This window comes from Actinia tenebrosa, unplaced genomic scaffold (assembly GCF_029948245.1).
Source record: "Actinia tenebrosa isolate PJP-AT-01 unplaced genomic scaffold, QUT_ActTen_1.0 PGA_scaffold7__59_contigs__length_16204524, whole genome shotgun sequence".
NCBI lineage: Eukaryota > Metazoa > Cnidaria > Anthozoa > Actiniaria > Actiniidae > Actinia > Actinia tenebrosa.
In genome coordinates this window covers 12,466,473-12,486,917 of record NW_028292584.1, presented here as the reverse complement: position 1 = coordinate 12,486,917, position 20,445 = coordinate 12,466,473, and the positions used below count along the sequence as shown (strand labels likewise).

Sequence of the window (20,445 nt, the reverse complement as noted above, 5' to 3'; positions counted from 1 at the left end):
GTCCAGTTGTAATCAATATTATCCTCCAGAAAAGCACAGTGCCACGGAATATAAGAAAGAAGTGAGCTCAGTGAATCCCAGTCAGCTTTCTTGTAGCAGTAGACATATTTTTGTGATTTACGTTGGGCATATGGTGATCCGAGTAGTGTGAATGTGATGGAGTTATGATCGGAAAATGGTTCACCAACCAGCAAATCATCAATAATATCGGGTGATGTAGAAAACACAAGGTCCAGCACGTTTCGGTCTCTGGTGGGTTCACATACTAGTTGAGTGAAAAAATTATCTTGTATAATATCTGTCAGTAAAGTGTAGTTTTCAGAATTTTTTAAAGGTCTAGAGTTAGTCCAATCGAATTCTGGTAGATTAAAATCTCCAACAAGTACGAGGTCAGTTGCGGAAATATCATTAAGAACGGCTTGTAAATCTTCAAGAGGCTTTGGGTCATTATTAGGAGGTCTATAAAAAACTCCTAATGTAATCCTGGTTATTAAGAAATATTATGTCAATGAAGATCATTTCGGAGTCACAACATGTTACCTCCCTTGATACAGCTTTAATATGATCTCGAACTGCGATAAGTACTCCTCCGCCAAAGCGACCATTATGCTTGCGGTCGTGCCTGAAAACTGTGTAATTTACAGGGAAAATTTCACTGTCAGCAATGGTGTTATCCAAGTGAGTTTCGGTTAGCACTATGATGTCGAAGGGCTTGTTCGAGACTTCGAGGTTCAGTATGCTAATTTTGTTAACAATACTTCGAGCGTTAGTATAAAAGATCGAAAGTTCAGTGTTTCTCTTTGGTGTTCCATGAGTATTCTGGTTACTTTCTTTTGATCTTGCGTGAGGTCCAGGGTTAGGAGCTGTTGAGTCTTTATCTTGGTTTTTATTGGGTCCAGGATTAGGATGGATTCCGATAAGAAGCGGCTTATGAGGCTGGAAGGTGGCAGAACTGTTGTTGTAGTATGAAATTCGACTTCTGCAAGTTATCCAACGGCTTTTTCTCGGTTCATGGTAGCTTGGGTTAGAGATTGAACCAATTTTAATCTCATGTGAAGTTGCGTAAAGCTTATATTGAAGCAATACAGCAAAAATAATAAAAGTTGTAAGAGCAGTAAAATTCATGTCCGCCATGGTTGAGTTCATCACGCCAAACATACCAGAGACATTTACTACTGTGCAGGCTGTATCTCTACCGAATCCATTATCTGCAACACAGCAATATCGCCCTCCTGATCTTTTGCCAGTTATGTTCAATAAAATATGTGAAGAGCTGCCAATCCGTTGATGGGTATCATTGTGTGTCCAATCAACATGTGGTAACGGGAACCCTGTTGTGTTACACTGTAGTTTGATGGAATCACCTTGCTTGCAGGACGGTTGTGTTGTGAGGTACGTAATCCGTGGCACAGCTTAAATCAAAGATTGTAATAACATAAACAATCAAAAACAATTAAATCAGGAGTTTCATAGAAAGGAACCAAGCTTTTGTACTATTGCTTAAAAGCTGATCACAGTAAGAAATAAAAAATAACAATGACAAAATAAAAAATAAAAGATAAAATGACATAAGAATAAAATAAAATAAAATGAATAAAATAAAATAGAATAAAATAAAATAGAATAGCCACATCTTGGTGATACATGTTATTTATAAAAAATTATGGAAGTGTAATTTTTGATATTTACCATATACAAATACTTTAGAACAATGTTTGTCTTTCTGTTTTTCAGCTGTTGATGTCCACACGGTTACTCTGCAACAGTAGGTGATATTTTGTCCAACTGCAGTACTTTGCACCATAAGGGTAACATTATTTTTTCCAAAAACTGAGAATGGAAAATCATTCCTTTGATGTTTGTAATAGGTATTTTTTCCCCTATGTCTTGAAGCCATGGTCATGGGGAGTGGTTTAGAGTCTACAAAAAATTCAATCTCAGAGGACAAAAATGTTTCGTTTTTCTCCATCTCATAATGCCAGTGCAGGCCAAAAGGGCGTCCTTGTTCTACGTTGGTGTGTTTATCTGGTACAGCAAGCCATGAAATCCCATCTGGAAAAGAATACAAGATTAGTTACTGTATCATGGAATGAACATGTGCTAACATGATGCGACTTAAAGAGGATTATTGATGTTATTAACTGAAGTTGACGAGAGGGTAAAATCATTCATTACAAAGATAACATAGCGTTGTGGTTTCCACAAAATGTAAGATGGACATTATTGTTGAGTTCTTTATAGTACTGTTTTCATTGGCAAAAGTCATGTAAACAGTAAACGAAAATAGATTACTATAAATCAAATAAATGTTTCTGTCATATTTACATGATCATCTCCATGTTTGTCTCGATCGGCATGTAGCAATTGAAAAAGTGGTATAAATACCATCACAAAATATGATGCTTCACAATTCCTCTAGGCTAGGATTGGTGTTGGTTATCAGAAATAGAATAAGTTTAAGCAAACCTAACAGATCAGCGGATACGTCTAACACCTACGGTCGTGATATTTCTCACTACATTAGGTCCCTCATGCCTTCTTTAAAGCATCCAAGCATCAGGTGGAAGGAAAAATAGATTGGAGCTTCAAGATCTCCAATGCCTGAATATGTGAACACACTCTCTCAGCTCATGACTTCTTTTACCTTCAACATCTTACAGTCAAAACGGCTCACGCTTACCCTCCTAGGTTTTATTAATGGTTTCATTATTCAATTATTGAAATTAATTATTATTTAGTGAGAATACAAAGACTCGGGATTCAAAATAACACCAATTCAAAACTTGAGTTCTGAATTGAATTATTCCATACAAGGAACACCATAATCCAATCAGAATTCGAGTTGTTAATCGGTTATTAATTTAAATCCTGAGTCTTTGTATTCTTGAAAAGAATAGAAAATTTCTATCCAACAGACTAGAAGAGGACAATATAGACTAGGATAGGATCCCTGTTGGGTATAGACACCCAACAGACTAGAAGAGGACAATATAGACTAGGATAGGATCCCTGTTGGGTATAGACACCCAACAGACTAGAAGAGGACAATATGGACTAGGATAGGATCCCTGTTGGGTATAGACACCCTACAGACTAGAAGAGGACAATATGGACAAGGATAGAATCCCTGTTGGGTATAGACACCCAACAGACTAGAAGAGGACAATATAGACTAGGATAGAATCCCTGTTGGGTATAGATACCATACAGACTAGAAGAGGACAATATGGACTAGGATAGAATCCCTGGTGGGTATAAACACCCAACAGACTAGAAGAGGACTATGTGGACTAGGATAGAAATTATCCATGTTGGGTATAGATACCCTACAGACTAGAAGAGGACAATATGGACTAGGATAGAAATTATCCATGTTGGGTATAGATACCCTACAGACTAGAAGAGGACTATGTGGACTAGGATAGAAATTATCCATGTTGGGTATAGATACCCTACACACTAGAAGAATAAATGATGAACAGGGTTCCCAGCCATTTTGAAAATAAAAATTCCCTGACTTTTCCCTGACTAAATAACAGGTTTCACTGACCTTGTTGAGCCGCATTGGCGAGCATGGGCCACATGCCTAACCTTTACCTGGCCCCGGTCTTATCATATTACGCAGGATACCCAACGTAATTAAACCGTCCAACATAAATGATACTAAATACTTCAATATTTTTTTCATTTGAAAAGATTTATCAGTCTATTCGAAAATTGCAAACCGCATGAGTATCACACAGATACTCATGGTTAACTCTAAACAAAATTCCCTGACTTTAGGGTAAGGAACAAACATACCTGCAGGTTCTAGGGCCATAAAACATAAAACAACAAGGAATTTGAAGACCCAAGGTAATGATCGGGTTACTTGAGACATGTCTAAAAAAAGATAAATATAACAAAAAACAATAATATATAAATAATTCTCATACTCATTAATTATTCATGAGGTAACTAGCCAATCGATTACCTCGTACCTGGTCACATGATGTATCTTGAAACTAGGTCAAGTGTCTTAAAGCCGGGGAGGGTTTTGATATCAGCAGGGAAGAGGTGGGGCTGATGAATTGGAACAAAAGAAATTAATTCAGTCGACCAACAACTGGATCAAAATTAATTCAGTCCAAGGACTGGAACAAAATTAATTCAGTCCAAGCATTGAATCAAGTCAATATATAGAAAGATGAAAACAGAAAATTTAATTCATCAAGCATTTATTTCAGAAGTTATTACCAATAAACTATAATCAATAATAGTTGCAAATATACTCAACACTTCGTTTAACAACTTACTTAGATATTAATGAAATTTCAAAACAATTTGCTATCGTAAACTTAGCATTTTCTATAAGTATAAATATAAGTTTTAGCATTCATTCAAGCGCAAGCTAGATTTTGAACTGGTTGATTGTAACATTACAGTTGCCAGATATATTGATAGGCCCGTCAGAAGAAAAGCTCCAAAAATTAGAACATGTATTTTCATTTAACTGAGCTTCGTGCTCATAACCAGTGATATCATTAAATATAGATTTTAATTCATTGATATCAAATACAGGCATTTCTATATCATTCTTAATTTCACTTCCCTTAATTTCATTCTTTGACTCAGATGAAACCTGTTTTGGCTGAGCTGGTGGGTTCAAAATGTTAGAAACTTTTTGCTCCTGCTCCTTGCTACTTTTTTCATATGCCAAAAGAGCATCACTAACGTGACCACTTCTGCTTCTTATAAGCTTTTCGTCAACACTTGCATTAAACAGTTTGCTAACACATGTAACGCGAAGACTATGGCTAGTTTTCCTTTTACTGCCAATTGCCAAGCACAAACTAGGAAGAATTTCATTGAGAGTATGAATTCCTACAACACAGTTTTTGTACGCAAATTTTCCGTCCTTATATGGCTGAAAATAGAAACCTTTTGCTTTAACACGAAGATTGTTTACGAGGTCAAAATACCGATTATAAATCTTAACCAAGCAACGCTCGTGGCTCTCATTGCCCTTTTCGTGGCAAACATGTTTAATCACTCTCGCTTTCTTTTTCAAATCTGCTATGCCACCATGAAATGTTTTGGAAGAATTTTCACGATAAATTATGGTATTATCGCCTTCTATTTCGATATCGCTAATCCTTAATTGCCTATGTTCTTGAGAACGCATGCCAAATAGTTTACCATTATAAAAGTACACTGTATTAAGCAAAATCTTAGCTGTTGACTGGCCTAGTACTCCTTTCCTCCACATCGTCTCTTCCTCTTCTTCTGTAATCACCTCTTTTTCTTCCTTTCTATTAGTAACCCCTTCGGCGTGGACACTTTTCATCTCTGCATCCAGAATTTTTCTCAGTCCAGAAAAACTAAAAGAAAAACGTTCAGTTAGAATAATATAAGGTTTTATTCATGTGCAAAGTAAAGCAAATAAACAGAAAGTTTCTAATTAACTCACCACATGTTAGACTTGTCAAGCATATTGACGTCGTTTCGGTTTTTCGACTCTAGGTGGCGTTTAAGGCTAGCGATAAGCTGATAAAGCGTACGAGCAGGATATGGCGAACCTTTCTTGTTTGCTGCTTCTTCAACAAATTTGCCAAGCCAGAAGTTTAGGGATGGAACTGTCATAGTTTCCCATGCCTCAATATCCAAATTTTGAATGCTCTCTAGCGAGACATCCATGGAGGTAGACTCCAAACTTGCCACTTTGTTTTCTCTACTTTGCCTCCATTCTTCAAAAATATTTACAGCCCAGTTATTCTTGTAACGGGTTGAAATTGGCACAGCTTTTTGCAAAAGTTCTTCTTCTTGGGCTTGACTTTTCACTTTTCGAAAGCGTTTTAAAGGTAGAAGCTCCGCTTCTTCATCGCTGTCTCTTTGACGAGAAGCCATGTTGAAATGAATACATTCAGAGAAAAATAACTGCTATTTGCATAAGTAATTCAGATAGCATTTATCTTAAGAAATCCCAAAGGATGAAAGCAAAATAAAACCATTACAAAACAAAAGATTGTCATTATTACAACTAGGTGAATGGAGCGAAGATCATATACAATGAAATAAATACAAGATAAAAACAACATCCCTCCCGAATAATTAATGAGTATGAGAAGTCATTTCAAATCCTCCAAATCGGACTGGACGGGATTTCAAAGTCCTTGCAATTAGTTCCAGTCCTCGGCTTCGCCTCGGACTGGAACTAATTGCGCGGACTTGAAATCCCGTCCTGTCCTCATTGTCGGATTTGAAATATTACATCTAGAATAAAATAAAATAATTTAATTTAGTCAATCAATCAATCAATCAATCAATCAATCAATCAATCAATCAATCAATCAATCAAATCAAATAAAAAAATTATAAAATTCAAACATGTTAACAACATAAAAATACAAAATTAAATTTAAAATATTTTTTTGCCAATTTGCCTTTCCGGAATATAGTTCCTTTCACAGTTCCATAACTGTTGTCTTTTCTTGTTGTACATGTAGAAATATTTTCTTATTTTTCTCTTTATAAGCCTACTTATCTTATTGTTATTCAAACAGGGTTTACTTGAAAATAAAATAAAAAATACAATAAAATAACATAGGTAATCCCTGCTGAACATACATACTGCATGCACAAATCATGAAACACACAAATCATGAATTCTTCTGGCATATAATAATGAAGGAAAACTGTCAAGATTATTTTTTGCTGCTTGCCTACAGGCTCTCAGCAATTATTAGTAAATTATGACCCCAGGTATCCCAAACACAATAAATATAATACTTACTGGTGTGAAATGACTGGTGTCTGGGTTTGAATTCTTTTTTAGTTGGTGTTAATTATAAGTCTGAAGTAGCTCGTTATCTATTTGTTACTAGTCTATTAGAGTTCTTTCGAATCCTTTGTTTTTTGCATGTGAAATACAAAGGGCAAAATTTTGCATTTATGTAATTCAGACTTAGTATTGTATTTGTATGCATGTCGAATTTGTACAAACTAGGAAAATATTTTTATTGATTATTGATTAACCAAATATGTGATAGTTTGGCAATCCCACCCAATTGAGCTATTAAAGATTTCTCAGTTGATGAATAAGACGTTGTCTTCTATTTGTAAGGGCCATCACTAAGTTAGTAACTGCACACAGTCTATAACGCCTATGTCGAAAACGACTGGACACGCATCGATATATCTTGAGATCATGAATTCTATGTTCAACCCGCACTCGATAACAAGACAGTAGCTGGTTGTATATTTGCATCGCTGCATTGAGTCTTCTCCCACCTCGCCTAGAAAATGGTACAAGAAGTGGGTACCCCATTGGGTATCCACTGTCAGCCATTATGTAGCTGTTTCTTGGAAGACGAAGAGGGCAGTTATATCCAATTTGAGGCATCATGTGGAAACTGGCAGAATCTGTTAGGTGTCCCATGAATCCTGCTAGACCATACCTGAAGACCCCATCACAATCTATTATCACCTCCCAGTTTATGAAATGGAATCCACGATCTCTCCTATAGTACATTCGCTGTAAGTTTCCTTGTGGCCTATTAATGCAAATGGGAGTGGCATCCATTATCCCAACAACATTTGGGAAGTCAGGAAAGGTATTGCGCAGACTGTTCCAAGATTGTTGAGTATTTCATCTCACATAAAGCCTCTCATAATGCGATAGAACTATCAAAAAGACGGTGTGTGTAGTCTCTGCTACAGTGGTCCTACTTACACCAAACATGATTCCTAGAGAAGAAAATGTCAGATATGAATGAAGCCAAATGAATAGCATTAAAATCCGATCTCTCAAGCTAAGCACAGGTGGTCTAGTTTCTCTAATTCTTTGCCTTGGTTGCCTAGGATTACGAATACACATTGCCACATCTCGTGCAACTCGGTTGATTATACTGGCTAAGCTCATGGGTGTTTCTCCAGTCAATGTCCAAAATTGAGTCGAGTCTTCAGCTAAACGAGGCCATACTTCTTGTCTTAGGCCACGAATTGTTGGGAAAAGGGCTCTGATGACTGACTGTGTTGGGATGTGTGACTGCATTGATAACACGTTGAGAAGTGATATTATCCCAATTATTAAATCGTGCTGCATGGGCAGTTGAGGGATAAGCAATTCATTTTCGGCATACTGATAACGAATCCTGATCAAAAAAAAAAAACGATTGCTGTAGAAATTACATTCATAAATTCTGGAAATGGAAGGTAGTCCATGTTGAGGGTCACTGAACACTATCTTCATATTGTTGCGTGTGACATATTTCGTTGTGATTGTGATTGTATGTCCTTAATAACCAATCAGAAAATCAAAAAATACATGCTTTCTTCTCTTGTGATTTTTTTTTGTCTTCTATGACAAGCAGAAATAATTAAACAGTGTATGATTTTACACATGGCAAATGGAATGTGAAAGTTATCAATACTGCCAACTGGACTTGCTAAATTCACGTGCTCTAATTTCATATAAATAATTTCACAATTCGTATTTTGTATCTTTGATTCAACTCTTGGACTCATGGACTCAACTCAGCAAAGCAATCTGGAAGGTAGGTTTTATGGGAGAAAAAATGGGGTTATCCATGTGAGTTTCTCAAAACGCTTCCCGTACTGGTGACCTTTTTTCACAACAGAAACTAATACTAGGAACACTACTAGAGCTCGAAAGGATGAAGATGAACTGTATCTATATAGAAAAGCTGTGTTAAAACATGGTAATAATTGGAAAGAGATACTGAATTTCATGTACCGAAATGGGCAATTTCTTCCGCCAGCTGTATTCTCTAAATATAAAGCAGGGACAGAAGATGAGAAGAAAACGAAGCCAATTCGTAGTCGTATTGCTAACCTGGGCAGAAGAGTAAAGTAAGTCTTTTTTGCATGAAATAATAAATGTATAGGAAATAGTACGAAGGGCATAATAATTGACAATATTTCTTACCAACCCAGTAATAACGATTTGTTTTGGATAAAAGCTTCTAGTTCGAGTTGCATGTAAATCATGATTATCTAACATAATATACCCTGCTCAAGACATATCATCTCCAGCGCCATCTCCCTGTATAGTATAGTACGCATATGTGTTTTATTTAAGCTAAATGTTGCTCTTATCTTGCTTTTGCCGGCTTTTAATATTTATTCAGGAAGTCGGGAAAAAAGACAAAACTAGATGAGCTTATGGAACAGGCAACAAAGATGATGGACGAAGCAGGGAAGGCGTCGAGGACACACAGAAAATACCTAAAGACTATGGCTGCTGACAAAGGCTTTGACATCAGTAGTGACAGTGGCTAGTGTAACACTGAAAACACTATTTATCTTGATACCAGTTTCTATTTGTTCATTGCATTTAATTGAATTTAATTAATTATACGTATTGAAATATACTAATTAGATATTGAAATAAAAATTGCCAAGAAAAACTGCTTATTTCAATATTCAGTAGTGGACTCAATAATTTTCATGCAAATTACCCTATGAAAAACAAAGCCTATGAAAAACAAAGCTATTGGAAAAACAAAGGATACGAAAGAACTCTAATTAATAATAATTAGTTTAACATTTGTTGTTATGTTAAAATTATATGTTTATTAAAAATGATCATGAATGCCAGTCATTTCGAGACACAGTCGTTTCGAGACAGGTCGTTTCGAGACACTAAGATACAAGTTCGAGACAGGCATATATCCGTTTCGATACACCTCATACACCGTTCAATATATATCATATATAGAGGATATTACAGGTTCAAAACGATCTTATAAAGATAAGTATTTATTGCTATGTTGAGATACAAGGATACCAGACCAAACGTTACCAAGTTTTCCGTAAATTATTGACTCGAAAACTCGTCAATCGACAACAAGAATGTTCGACTCGTCAAACTACCAGATCTTAGTCAGAACTCTGATTTTTCCCAAAATCTTTATCAGAAACTCACATCTTCTAAACTTTATGAAGAATTTTTAGATAAATATGAAATTGATTATCTTAGTATTGCTGGCTTTGACCTACTTCATCTTCAATTTCAAAAGCATAAATTCGCATTATTATAAAAAAAGACTTTTAAAATCTTGTAAATTAGTCAAAGCTACATGTGCTGGTAAAGTTTCAATGCTGTAAGTCATTTGGTCGCGGAATTATGGGCGAACATGACGTGCTTTTAGTAAAAATGCAAGTTGATATGGAGCGTACGAAACCTCGATGGCTGAAATAATAGAATATTCAATATTTTCGATTAAATTCCACAAAAACATACTTGAAATAGAGTTAATAAACATACACAAGGCAAAATCTTTCATCTAGGGTAAATTATTTTTGATTTTCTTAGATCTTCAGATACACGTGACGGTATTGTGTGACACAATATAAAATGAGTCAAAACTTTTTCCTGTGTCTCATATCACTGATTTCTAAAGCCTATTTTAGAAATGTTATTATAAGTTGTATAGTTTAGATTTTGAGTCAGCAAATGAAGTAGCAAATTTTTAGCTTATAATTTGTTAGGAGATAAATAAAAGGGCTATACATGAAAGAGGGGAAAATTATGTGAATAATGATTATAACATGATTATGGGTTTCTGTTTTTAGGAAGATATAGCCAAGCCAACTATGGAACAAACCATAAAAGAGCTCCATGAAACAGAGTTAAACTGGGCGGAAGTTCTCCCAGAAAATTTACTAGAGTGGTTGGATGTCTTTTCGAGTGCCCATAATGTTGTAAAAGACATCATGTTCCCAGGAATTTTAACGGCAATCTCTGGGCTTATGGCACCCAAGACCACTCTCCAAATAAGTGAGATGGAGTTTGAGCCTGTGAATCTCTTCACAATTGTTCTTGCACCACCTGGAGCAGGAAAAAGCTCCGCTCTTCATGCTGGAGTTGTTAATCCAATAATTCCTCTTGAAGAAACCACAGATAAGCCAATCCTTGTGGAGGATTTCACCAGAAGTGGTGTCTTTGTGCATCTAAAAACAACAGAAGGTCTGGGGGTGTTTGCAAAAGATGAAGTCCATGTTGTGATGGAAAAAATGGTTGGTACAGGGAAAAACACTGACATTGATAAAGACCTCCTGATCAAATTTTTTGATAATTCTCAGTGGACAGTCAACAAGGGTAATACAGCCAAGCGAGATCGCGTTCTGCGCACTGGCATGGCCTTCTTTGGTCTTAGCCAGCCAGACAGCTTCTTTAATATTTATGAGAAGATGGCAAAAAAGGGGAATGGGCTGGTTGACAGAATCTTGTGCTGTTGTCCCAAGCCATTACGCTTGACACGCATTGAAGTAAATGCAAAGGTACAGCAGCTCCAGCAGTATGAGGTGCACAACCTGGAGTCAGTTTATGAACACATTTTCCATAGACATAATGATGCAGCACCTGTTGTTTATACACTGTCACCAGAGGCATTTACCTACTTTGCAGAGAAGGAGAAAGAGTTGGTGGAGGCGCAAAACAAGATTTTCTGTGGGGGGCCTTCTGAGCACCTTCCACAAAATATATCCAAGGCTGCCAAGCTCTTTCTGCGATTGGCTGTAACACTTCATGTGTTTATTCACCAAATGTCGAGGTCCCTTGGAATGCCATCAGCACCAGTAATACCCACCGTCATTGGTGTCACGACAATGAAACGTGCATTTCATCTAGGAAGTTGGTTCCTAGACAACAGAAATATCTTAGAGAAGGTAAATATTATGAAATGTTTGTTGGTCTCAGCTTTGTCAAGGTTTTTTCAGGGGAGAAATTTTATCTAATGGAGTACAGTTGATATTGATGGTTTATTAAGTAATAGGCTCTTTTGCAAAATGTTTCTTGCTAGGTAAGAGATTGAAATTGTACATGAGAACAATGTTAGATGTATCTAACTACACAATTTGGAGTGTTCATAATTATAAATTTGAACATTATCAGCATCAATGGTGTATTTCAAATAAAGAAACTAGGGGATTTAATAAATCGGAGTGACTTTTCTATGGTCTTTGTTGCTATCGAACATAGAAATGACATCAGATATGATCCAAACTCAATTCTTATTAGCTTAAAAGAAGTACATACCTTGAATGTTTGCTTACAGCCTCCATTCTCGGCATGTATCTCTCACATTCACCCATGATTAAATGCATTAATTTTAGAAAACACACAAAAACAGTCTTACAAAGATGTTCTCTGTCTCTTCCTTTAACATTGTCAGCAATGGAAGAACACCTGACTCATTTGGTACAGCCAAGAAAATACTACAAGCGCCAGGTCCCTTTGTGACCACACGAATGATGTGCAGACTGACACATACAAGCACAGCAGCTGTAATGGCAGCTATGAAAAAGCTTGAAAAGGAAAAGCTTGGGGAGGTCAATGTTGATCTCAATTGCTTTTTCAAGCAACCCCCCATCCATGTAAATGAAGCTAATTTAGAGCTATATGGTATGGACATCATTTCTTATACCAATGAGTTCAGAAAGAGGAATGGCCTCTCTGACAATCAGTGGTCCACCCTTTTGTTAAATGCCCCACAACAGGTGGAAGTAGCAAGATATTTCCAGTAACTCCAACACTTTTTTAATACCAATGAATTTTATGGATATGAATGGATACATTGTAAATACATGTCCTTAGGTAAATTAACGGTTTTGTTCATTATCCAGCTGCATAAACCATTGGTACCAGACGATCTAAATTTGGATATAATTTATATTGGGATCCCTGTTTGGAAGACTACTCGACTTCCGGCAGTGTCACAGTGTCACAGTGTCACAGAGATTTTGGAAAAAAGTGAAGTGCGCGAACATTAGACTACTTGACTTCCGGCAGTGTCACAGTGTCACAGAGATTTTGGAAAAAAGTGAAGTGCGCGAACATTAGACTACTTGACTTCCGGCAGTGTCACAGTGTCACAGAGATTTTGGAAAAAAGTGAAGTGCGCGAACATTAGACTACTTGACTTCCGGCAGTGTCACAGTGTCACAGAGATTTTGGAATAAAGTGAAGTGCGCGAACATTAGACTACTTGACTTCCGGCAGTGTCACAGTGTCACAGAGATTTTGGAAAAAAGTGAAGTACGAGAATATTAGACTACTTGACTTCCGGCAGTGTCACAGTGTCACAGAGATTTTGGAAAAAAGTGAAGTACGAGAATATTAGACTACTTGACTTCCGGCAGTGTCACAGTGTCACAGAGATTTTGGAATAAAGTGAAGTGCGCGAACATTAGACTACTTGACTTCCGGCAGTGTCACAGTGTCACAGAGATTTTGGAAAAAAGTGAAGTACGAGAATATTAGACTACTTGACTTCCGGCAGTGTCACAGTGTCACAGGGATTTTGGAAAAAAGTGAAGTACGAGAATATTAGACTACTCGACTTCCGGCAGTGGAGGTAGAAAAGAGTAGTAGAGGACACGAATAGTAGTTTGTTCCGATGGTTGCGTAGATGGTTAACCCGTACACGACGATACCACCAGTCGTTTGCGTGTTTCCCTCTAAACTTGAATCCCCTTTCATATTTATCTAAAAATTCTTCATAAAGTTTAGAAGATGTGAGTTTCTGATAAAGATTTTAGATAAAAATCATAGAGTTCTGACTAAGATCTGGTAGTTTGACGAGTCGAAAATTCTTGTTGTCGATTGACGAGTTTTCGAGTCCATAATTTACGGAAAACTTGGTAACGTTTGGTCTGGTATCCTTGTATCTCAACATAGCAATAAATACTTATCTTTATAAGATCGTTTTGAACCTGTAATATCCTCTATATATGATATATATTGAACGGTGTATGAGGTGTATCGAAACGGATATATGCCTGTCTCGAACCTGTATCTTAGTGTCTCGAAATGACCTGATACCATGATCATGATAAATAAATGAAAAATAAAAACACCCTGGTGCAAATCCTGTCCAGGATCCTGTTCAAGATCCTGTAGGATATGGCCTGCAATCTATAAACTGTTAAACAAAACCAAAGATTATATACATGAGGTTTTTTTTCGGTTTGAAGCACGGTGTGTTGAAAATATTTTTGACGTTTCGTCTACGCTGTACCCAAGATTCATCGTCTAATGTAGCTATTTTACTGCTATTTCGTACAGAATAGTGGATATTATTATTATAATTAGAAATACTTCATTCATAAGCACTTACTTCTGTTTCTTGAACTATAAATTTCTCTTGAGTACTGATTTTTGGACACGTGAATTGACCCTCTTGGGGCTCTGTTTTCCTAAATACAGGAATCGCTCATCCATTGTCTTCTAGTAATTTACATAAATCATATGGTATATCTACGGTATTAGACTGCACTACACTGCACTATACTACACTTGTCTGCACTAAACTGCACTAGACTGCACTAGACTGCACTATACTGCACTATACTACACTTGACTGCACTAAATTGCACTAGGGTGTACTAGACTGCACTAGACTGCACTAGACTGCACTAGACTACACTAGACTACACTAGACTGAACTAGACTGCACTAAGGTACACTAGACTGCACTAGACTGCACTAGACTGCACTAGACTACACTAGACTGCACTAGACTGCACTAGACTGCACTAAGGTACACTAGACTGCACTAGGCTGCACTAGACTGCACTAGACTGCACTAGACTGCACTAGACTGCACTAGACTGCACTAGACTGCACTAGACTGCACTAGACTTCACTAGACTGCACTAGACTGCACTATACTGCACTATACTACACTTGACTGCACTAAATTGCACTAGGGTGTACTAGACTGCACTAGACTGCACTAGACTACACAAGACTACACTAGACTACACTAGACTGCACTAGACTGCACTAAGGTACACAAGACTGCACTAGGCTGCACTAGACAGCACTAGACTGCACTAGACTGCACTAGACTGCACTAGACTGCACTAGACGGCACTAGACTGCACTAAAGTACACTAGACTGCACTAGACTGCACTAGACTGTACTAGACTACACTAGACTACACTAGACTGCACTAGACTGCACTAAGGTACACTAGACTGCACTAGACTGCACTAGACTGCACTAGACTGCACTAGACTGCACTAGACTGCACTAGACTGCACTAGACTGCACTATACTGCACTAGACTGCACTAGACTACACTTGACTGCACTAACGTACACTAGACTGCATCGGACTACATCATGCTGCATCAGACTGCATCAGCCAGCATCATGCTGCATCAGACTACATCATGTTGCATCAGACTGCATCGGACTACATCATGCTACATCATGCTGCATCAGACTGCATCATGCTGCATCGGACTGCATCAGACTGCATCATGCTGCATCATGTTGCATCAGACTGCATCATGCTGCATCATGCTGCATCAGACTACATCCTGTTGCATCAGACTGCATCGGACTACATCATGCTGCATCAGACTGCATCATGCTGCATCGGACTGCATCATGCTGCATCAGACTACATCATGTTGCATCAGACTGCATCGGACTGCATCATGCTGCATCAGACTGCATCATGCTGCATCGGACTACATCATGTTGCATCAGACTGCATCGGACTACATCATGCTGCATCAGACTGCATCATGCTGCATCTTGCTGCATCTTGCAGCATCTTGCTGCATCAGAGTGCATTGAACTACATCATGCTGCATCAGACTGCATCATCCTGCATCAGACTGCATCATGCTGCATCTTGCTGCATCAGACTGCATCATGCTGCATCTTGCTGCATCTTGCTGCATCATACTGCATCAGACTGCACTAGACTGCACTAGACTGCACTAGACTGCACTAGACTGCACTAGACTGCACTAGACTGCACTAGACTGCACTAGACTGCACTAGACTGCACTAGACTGCACTAGACTGCACTAGACTGCACTAGACTGCACTAGACTGCACTAGACTGCACTAGACTGCACTAGACTGCACTAGACTGCACTAGACTGCACTAGACTGCACTAGACTGCACTAGACTGCACTAGACTGCACTAGACTGCACTAGACTGCACTAGACTGCACTAGACTGCACTAGACTGCACTAGACTGCACTAGACTGCACTAGACTGCACTAGACTGCACTAGACTGCACTAGACTGCACTAGACTGCACTAAAGACTGCATCAGACTGCATCAGACTGCATCAGACTGCATCATGTTGCATCAGACTGCATCGGACTACATCATGCTGCATCACACTTCATCATGCTGCATCAGACTACTTCATGTTGAATCAGACTGCATCGGACTACATCATGCTGCATCAGACTGCATCATGCTGCATCGGACTGCTTCATGCTGAATCAGACTACATCATGTTGAATCAGACTGCATCGGACTGCATCATGCTGCATATGACTACGTCATGTTGCATCAGAAAGCATCGGATTACATCATGCTGCATCAGCCTACATCATACTACATCAGACTACATCATGCTGCATCGTGCTGCATCAGCCTGTATCCGACTACATCAGACTGCATCAGACAGCACTAGGGTGCACTAGGGTGCACTAAACTGCACTAGACTACGCTAGTCTGCACTAGACTGCACTAAGGTACATTAGACTGCATCGGACTACAGCATGGTGCATCAGACTGCATCATTATGTATCATGCTGCATCAGAGAGCATCATGCCGCATCAGACTGCATCAGACTGCATTAGACTGCAATAGGATGATCTAGACTGCACTAGACTGCACCAGACTACATTAGACTGCACTAGACTGCACTAGACTGCACTAGTCTGCACTACCCTACACTAGACTGCACTAGACTGCACTAAGGTACACTAGACTGCACTAGACTGCACCCACCCTACACTAGACTGCACTACACTGCACTAAGGTACACTAGACTGCATCGGACTACATCATGCTGCATCAGACTGCATCATGCTGCATCGTGCTGCATCAGCCGGTATCAGACTGCACTAGACTGCATCAGACTGCAGTAGACTGCAGTAGACTGCACTAGACTGCATCAGTCTCCATCAGATTGCATCATGATGCATCAGACTCCATCAGACTGCACTAGACTGAATCGGACAACATCAGACTGCATCATGCTGCATCAGACTGCATCAGACTGCATCATGCTGCATCGGACTGCATCAGACTGCATCATGCTGCATCATGTTGCATCAGACTGCATCATGCTGCATCATGCTGCATCAGACTACATCCTGTTGCATCAGACTGCATCGGACTACATCATGCTGCATCAGACTGCATCATGCTGCATCGGACTGCATCATGCTGCATCAGACTACATCATGTTGCATCAGACTGCATCGGACTGCATCATGCTGCATAAGACTGCATCATGCTGCATCGGACTACATCATGTTGCATCAGACTGCATCGGACTACATCATGCTGCATCAGACTGCATCATGCTGCATCTTGCTGCATCTTGCAGCATCTTGCTGCATCAGAGTGCATTGAACTACATCATGCTGCATCAGACTGCATCATCCTGCATCAGACTGCATCATGCTGCATCTTGCTGCATCAGACTGCATCATGCTGCATCTTGCTGCATCTTGCTGCATCATACTGCATCAGACTGCACTAGACTGCACTAGACTGCACTAGACTGCACTAGACTGCACTAGACTGCACTAGACTGCACTAGACTGCACTAGACTGCACTAGACTGCACTAGACTGCACTAGACTGCACTAGACTGCACTAGACTGCACTAGACTGCACTAGACTGCACTAGACTGCACTAGACTGCACTAGACTGCACTAGACTGCACTAGACTGCACTAGACTGCACTAGACTGCACTAGACTGCACTAGACTGCACTAGACTGCACTAGACTGCACTAGACTGCACTAGACTGCACTAGACTGCACTAGACTGCACTAAGGTACACTAGACTGCATCAGACTGCATCAGACTGCATCAGACTGCATCATGTTGCATCAGACTGCATCGGACTACATCATGCTGCATCACACTTCATCATGCTGCATCAGACTACTTCATGTTGAATCAGACTGCATCGGACTACATCATGCTGCATCAGACTGCATCATGCTGCATCGGACTGCTTCATGCTGCATCAGACTACATCATGTTGAATCAGACTGCATCGGACTGCATCATGCTGCATATGACTACGTCATGTTGCATCAGAAAGCATCGGATTACATCATGCTGCATCAGACTACATCATACTACATCAGACTACATCATGCTGCATCGTGCTGCATCAGCCTGTATCCGACTACATCAGACTGCATCAGACAGCACTAGGGTGCACTAGGGTGCACTAAACTGCACTAGACTACGCTAGTCTGCACTAGACTGCACTAAGGTACATTAGACTGCATCGGACTACAGCATGGTGCATCAGACTGCATCATTATGTATCATGCTGCATCAGAGAGCATCATGCCGCATCAGACTGCATCAGACTGCATTAGACTGCAATAGGATGATCTAGACTGCACTAGACTGCACCAGACTACATTAGACTGCACTAGACTGCACTAGACTGCACTAGACTGCACTAGTCTGCACTACCCTACACTAGACTGCACTAGACTGCACTAAGGTACACTAGACTGCACTAGACTGCACCCACCCTACACTAGACTGCACTACACTGCACTAAGGTACACTAGACTGCATCGGACTACATCATGCTGCATCAGACTGCATCATGCTGCATCGTGCTGCATCAGCCGGTATCAGACTGCACTAGACTGCATCAGACTGCAGTAGACTGCAGTAGACTGCACTAGACTGCATCAGTCTCCATCAGATTGCATCATGATGCATCAGACTCCATCAGACTGCACTAGACTGAATCGGACAACATCAGACTGCATCATGCTGCATCAGACTGCATCATGCTGCATCAGACTGCATCAGACTGCATCAGACTGCATCAGACTGCATCAGACTGCATCAGACTGCATCAGACTGCATCAGACTGCATCAGACTGCATCAGACTGCATCAGACTGCATCAGACTGCATCAGACTGCATCAGACTGCATCAGACTGCATCAGACTGCATCAGACTGCATCAGACTGCATCAGACTGCATCAGACTGCATCAGACTGCATCAGACTGCATCAGACTGCATCAGACTGCATCAGACTGCATCAGACTGCATCAGACAGCACTCGACTGCATCGGACAACATCAGACTGCACCAAACTGCATCAGACTGCATCAGACAGCACTCGACTGCATCGGACAACATCAGACTGCATCATGCTGCATCAGACTGCAACAGACTGCATCAGACTGCATCAGACTGCATCAGACTGCATCAGACTGCATCAGACTGCATCAGACTGCATCAGACTGCATCAGACTGCATCAGACTGCATCAGACTGCATCAGACTGCATCAGACAGCACTCGACTGCATCGGACAACATCAGACTGCACCAGCAGCAGTAAGGGGGACTCGCGATCGATGCCGTATATTTGCGGGTTTAACCCGGGGAATTACGAACGCGGGTACAGCAGATTTACGGGATTTCCCGCGGTGTGTCCCTTACTGCTGCTCTGTTGGGTACCGCAAACGGAGGTTAAAATATCCTTTATATATAATGGATACCATCAAAAGTATCAAGAACAATACTGTGCGCAAACTTAGAACCCAGGTTCTGGACAGGTTAGACGCAGACTTTGCCTTTACGACATTTATGGAAGGTAATACGGATGAGACTATGACGCAGGAAAGAGCAGAACAGATAATCGACCTAATGCCCGAGGGTAATTACCGTTTGGAGTTGACCTTTATAAAGTATCTGGACGGGGAATGGATTATTGAAAGGGGCCGCAATCCCATTAGAGCGTCTGGTAAAAAGAACCTGTTCGTCTTAAGTAAGGCTACCAACCCGGGAGCATTAGAAGGAATTGACATGTTATTCTATGAGGTTGCTTCCCCTTTTACAGTGGTAATTTACGGGGCGTATGAAATGCCCACGCCAGATGTAAAGAAGTTACAACCAATGCGACATCCTGGTAACTGTGTTGGTAAGCTAGTCCGGGAATTCTTTGAAGATGCTTCCCGTGGTGGTAAGTTAACCTTAAAGCGCCGAGAAGCCATTCGAAAGTGGGAGCATTCTACCCGCAAGACTGGAGGAACCATAGCCAATATTAAAAAGTTGGAAGTGGCATTAGAGCGGCGTATACACGTTAAAGATATCACAGACGGGTTTATTTACTCTGGGACTCACAAATATGGAGGTAGAGGAGCTCCTATTGTTATCTACCAACATAATGGGCACGCTTGGCGGGAACTAAGGTTTCCTAAGAAGGTTAAGACCTCAGTCTACAAAGTATCTCCGTTAGCAGACTTGGTTCATGAGAATTCCATCTGGTTAATGGACGCAGAAGGTAGGCAATTTATGACACAAGACGGTACTTTGTATAGACCCGAAATGGAACAGCTGAAGATAGACAGCGTTTGTGAAGACCTGGGTGAAGATTTTCCCGAAGTATTAAGTTCTCG

At 39.9% G+C, this 20,445-nt stretch overlaps 2 protein-coding genes across 3 annotated transcripts; both read right to left on the bottom strand.

Annotated features, from left to right (window-relative positions):
* Positions 1-459: 459 nt before the first annotated feature.
* LOC148905660 (uncharacterized) lies at positions 460-14,283 on the bottom strand. 2 transcript variants are annotated; one of them, XM_089039595.1, is made up of 4 exons: positions 14,121-14,283; positions 3,802-3,882; positions 1,690-2,052; positions 460-1,412 (listed from the first exon to the last, which is right to left on the bottom strand). In XM_089039595.1, exons 2-4 carry the CDS (start codon positions 3,878-3,880, stop codon positions 460-462), a joined length of 1,395 nt encoding a protein of 464 aa, XP_088895721.1. In that variant the 5' UTR covers positions 3,881-3,882; positions 14,121-14,283. The 2 variants fall into 2 exon arrangements, with proteins under 2 accessions (XP_088895721.1, XP_088895720.1); XM_089039594.1 differs by lacking the exon at positions 14,121-14,283 and adding an exon at positions 3,981-4,114.
* On the bottom strand, positions 4,197-6,260 carry LOC148905661 (zinc finger MYM-type protein 2-like). The gene is made up of 2 exons (XM_089039593.1): positions 5,450-6,260; positions 4,197-5,360 (listed from the first exon to the last, which is right to left on the bottom strand). The coding sequence occupies exons 1-2, from the start codon at positions 5,884-5,886 to the stop codon at positions 4,391-4,393; spliced, it is 1,407 nt and encodes a 468-aa protein (XP_088895719.1). The 5' UTR covers positions 5,887-6,260; the 3' UTR covers positions 4,197-4,390.
* Positions 14,284-20,445: the final 6,162 nt, after the last annotated feature.

Excerpts from the sequence above, each read along its gene's own strand:
- LOC148905660 (XM_089039595.1), bottom strand. The coding sequence starts at position 3,880 with ATGTCTCAAGTAACCCGATCATTACCTTGGGTCTTCAAATTCCTTGTT. Across the intron at positions 2,053-3,801 it reads TATGGCCCTAGAACCTGCAG|ATGGGATTTCATGGCTTGCT; the intron begins GTATGTTTGTTC and ends ATTCTTTTCCAG. Across the intron at positions 1,413-1,689 it reads TTCTAAAGTATTTGTATATG|CTGTGCCACGGATTACGTAC; the intron begins GTAAATATCAAA and ends CTTTGATTTAAG.
- LOC148905661 (XM_089039593.1), bottom strand. The coding sequence starts at position 5,886 with ATGGCTTCTCGTCAAAGAGACAGCGATGAAGAAGCGGAGCTTCTACCT. Across the intron at positions 5,361-5,449 it reads CTTGACAAGTCTAACATGTG|TTTTTCTGGACTGAGAAAAA; the intron begins GTGAGTTAATTA and ends TTTTTCTTTTAG.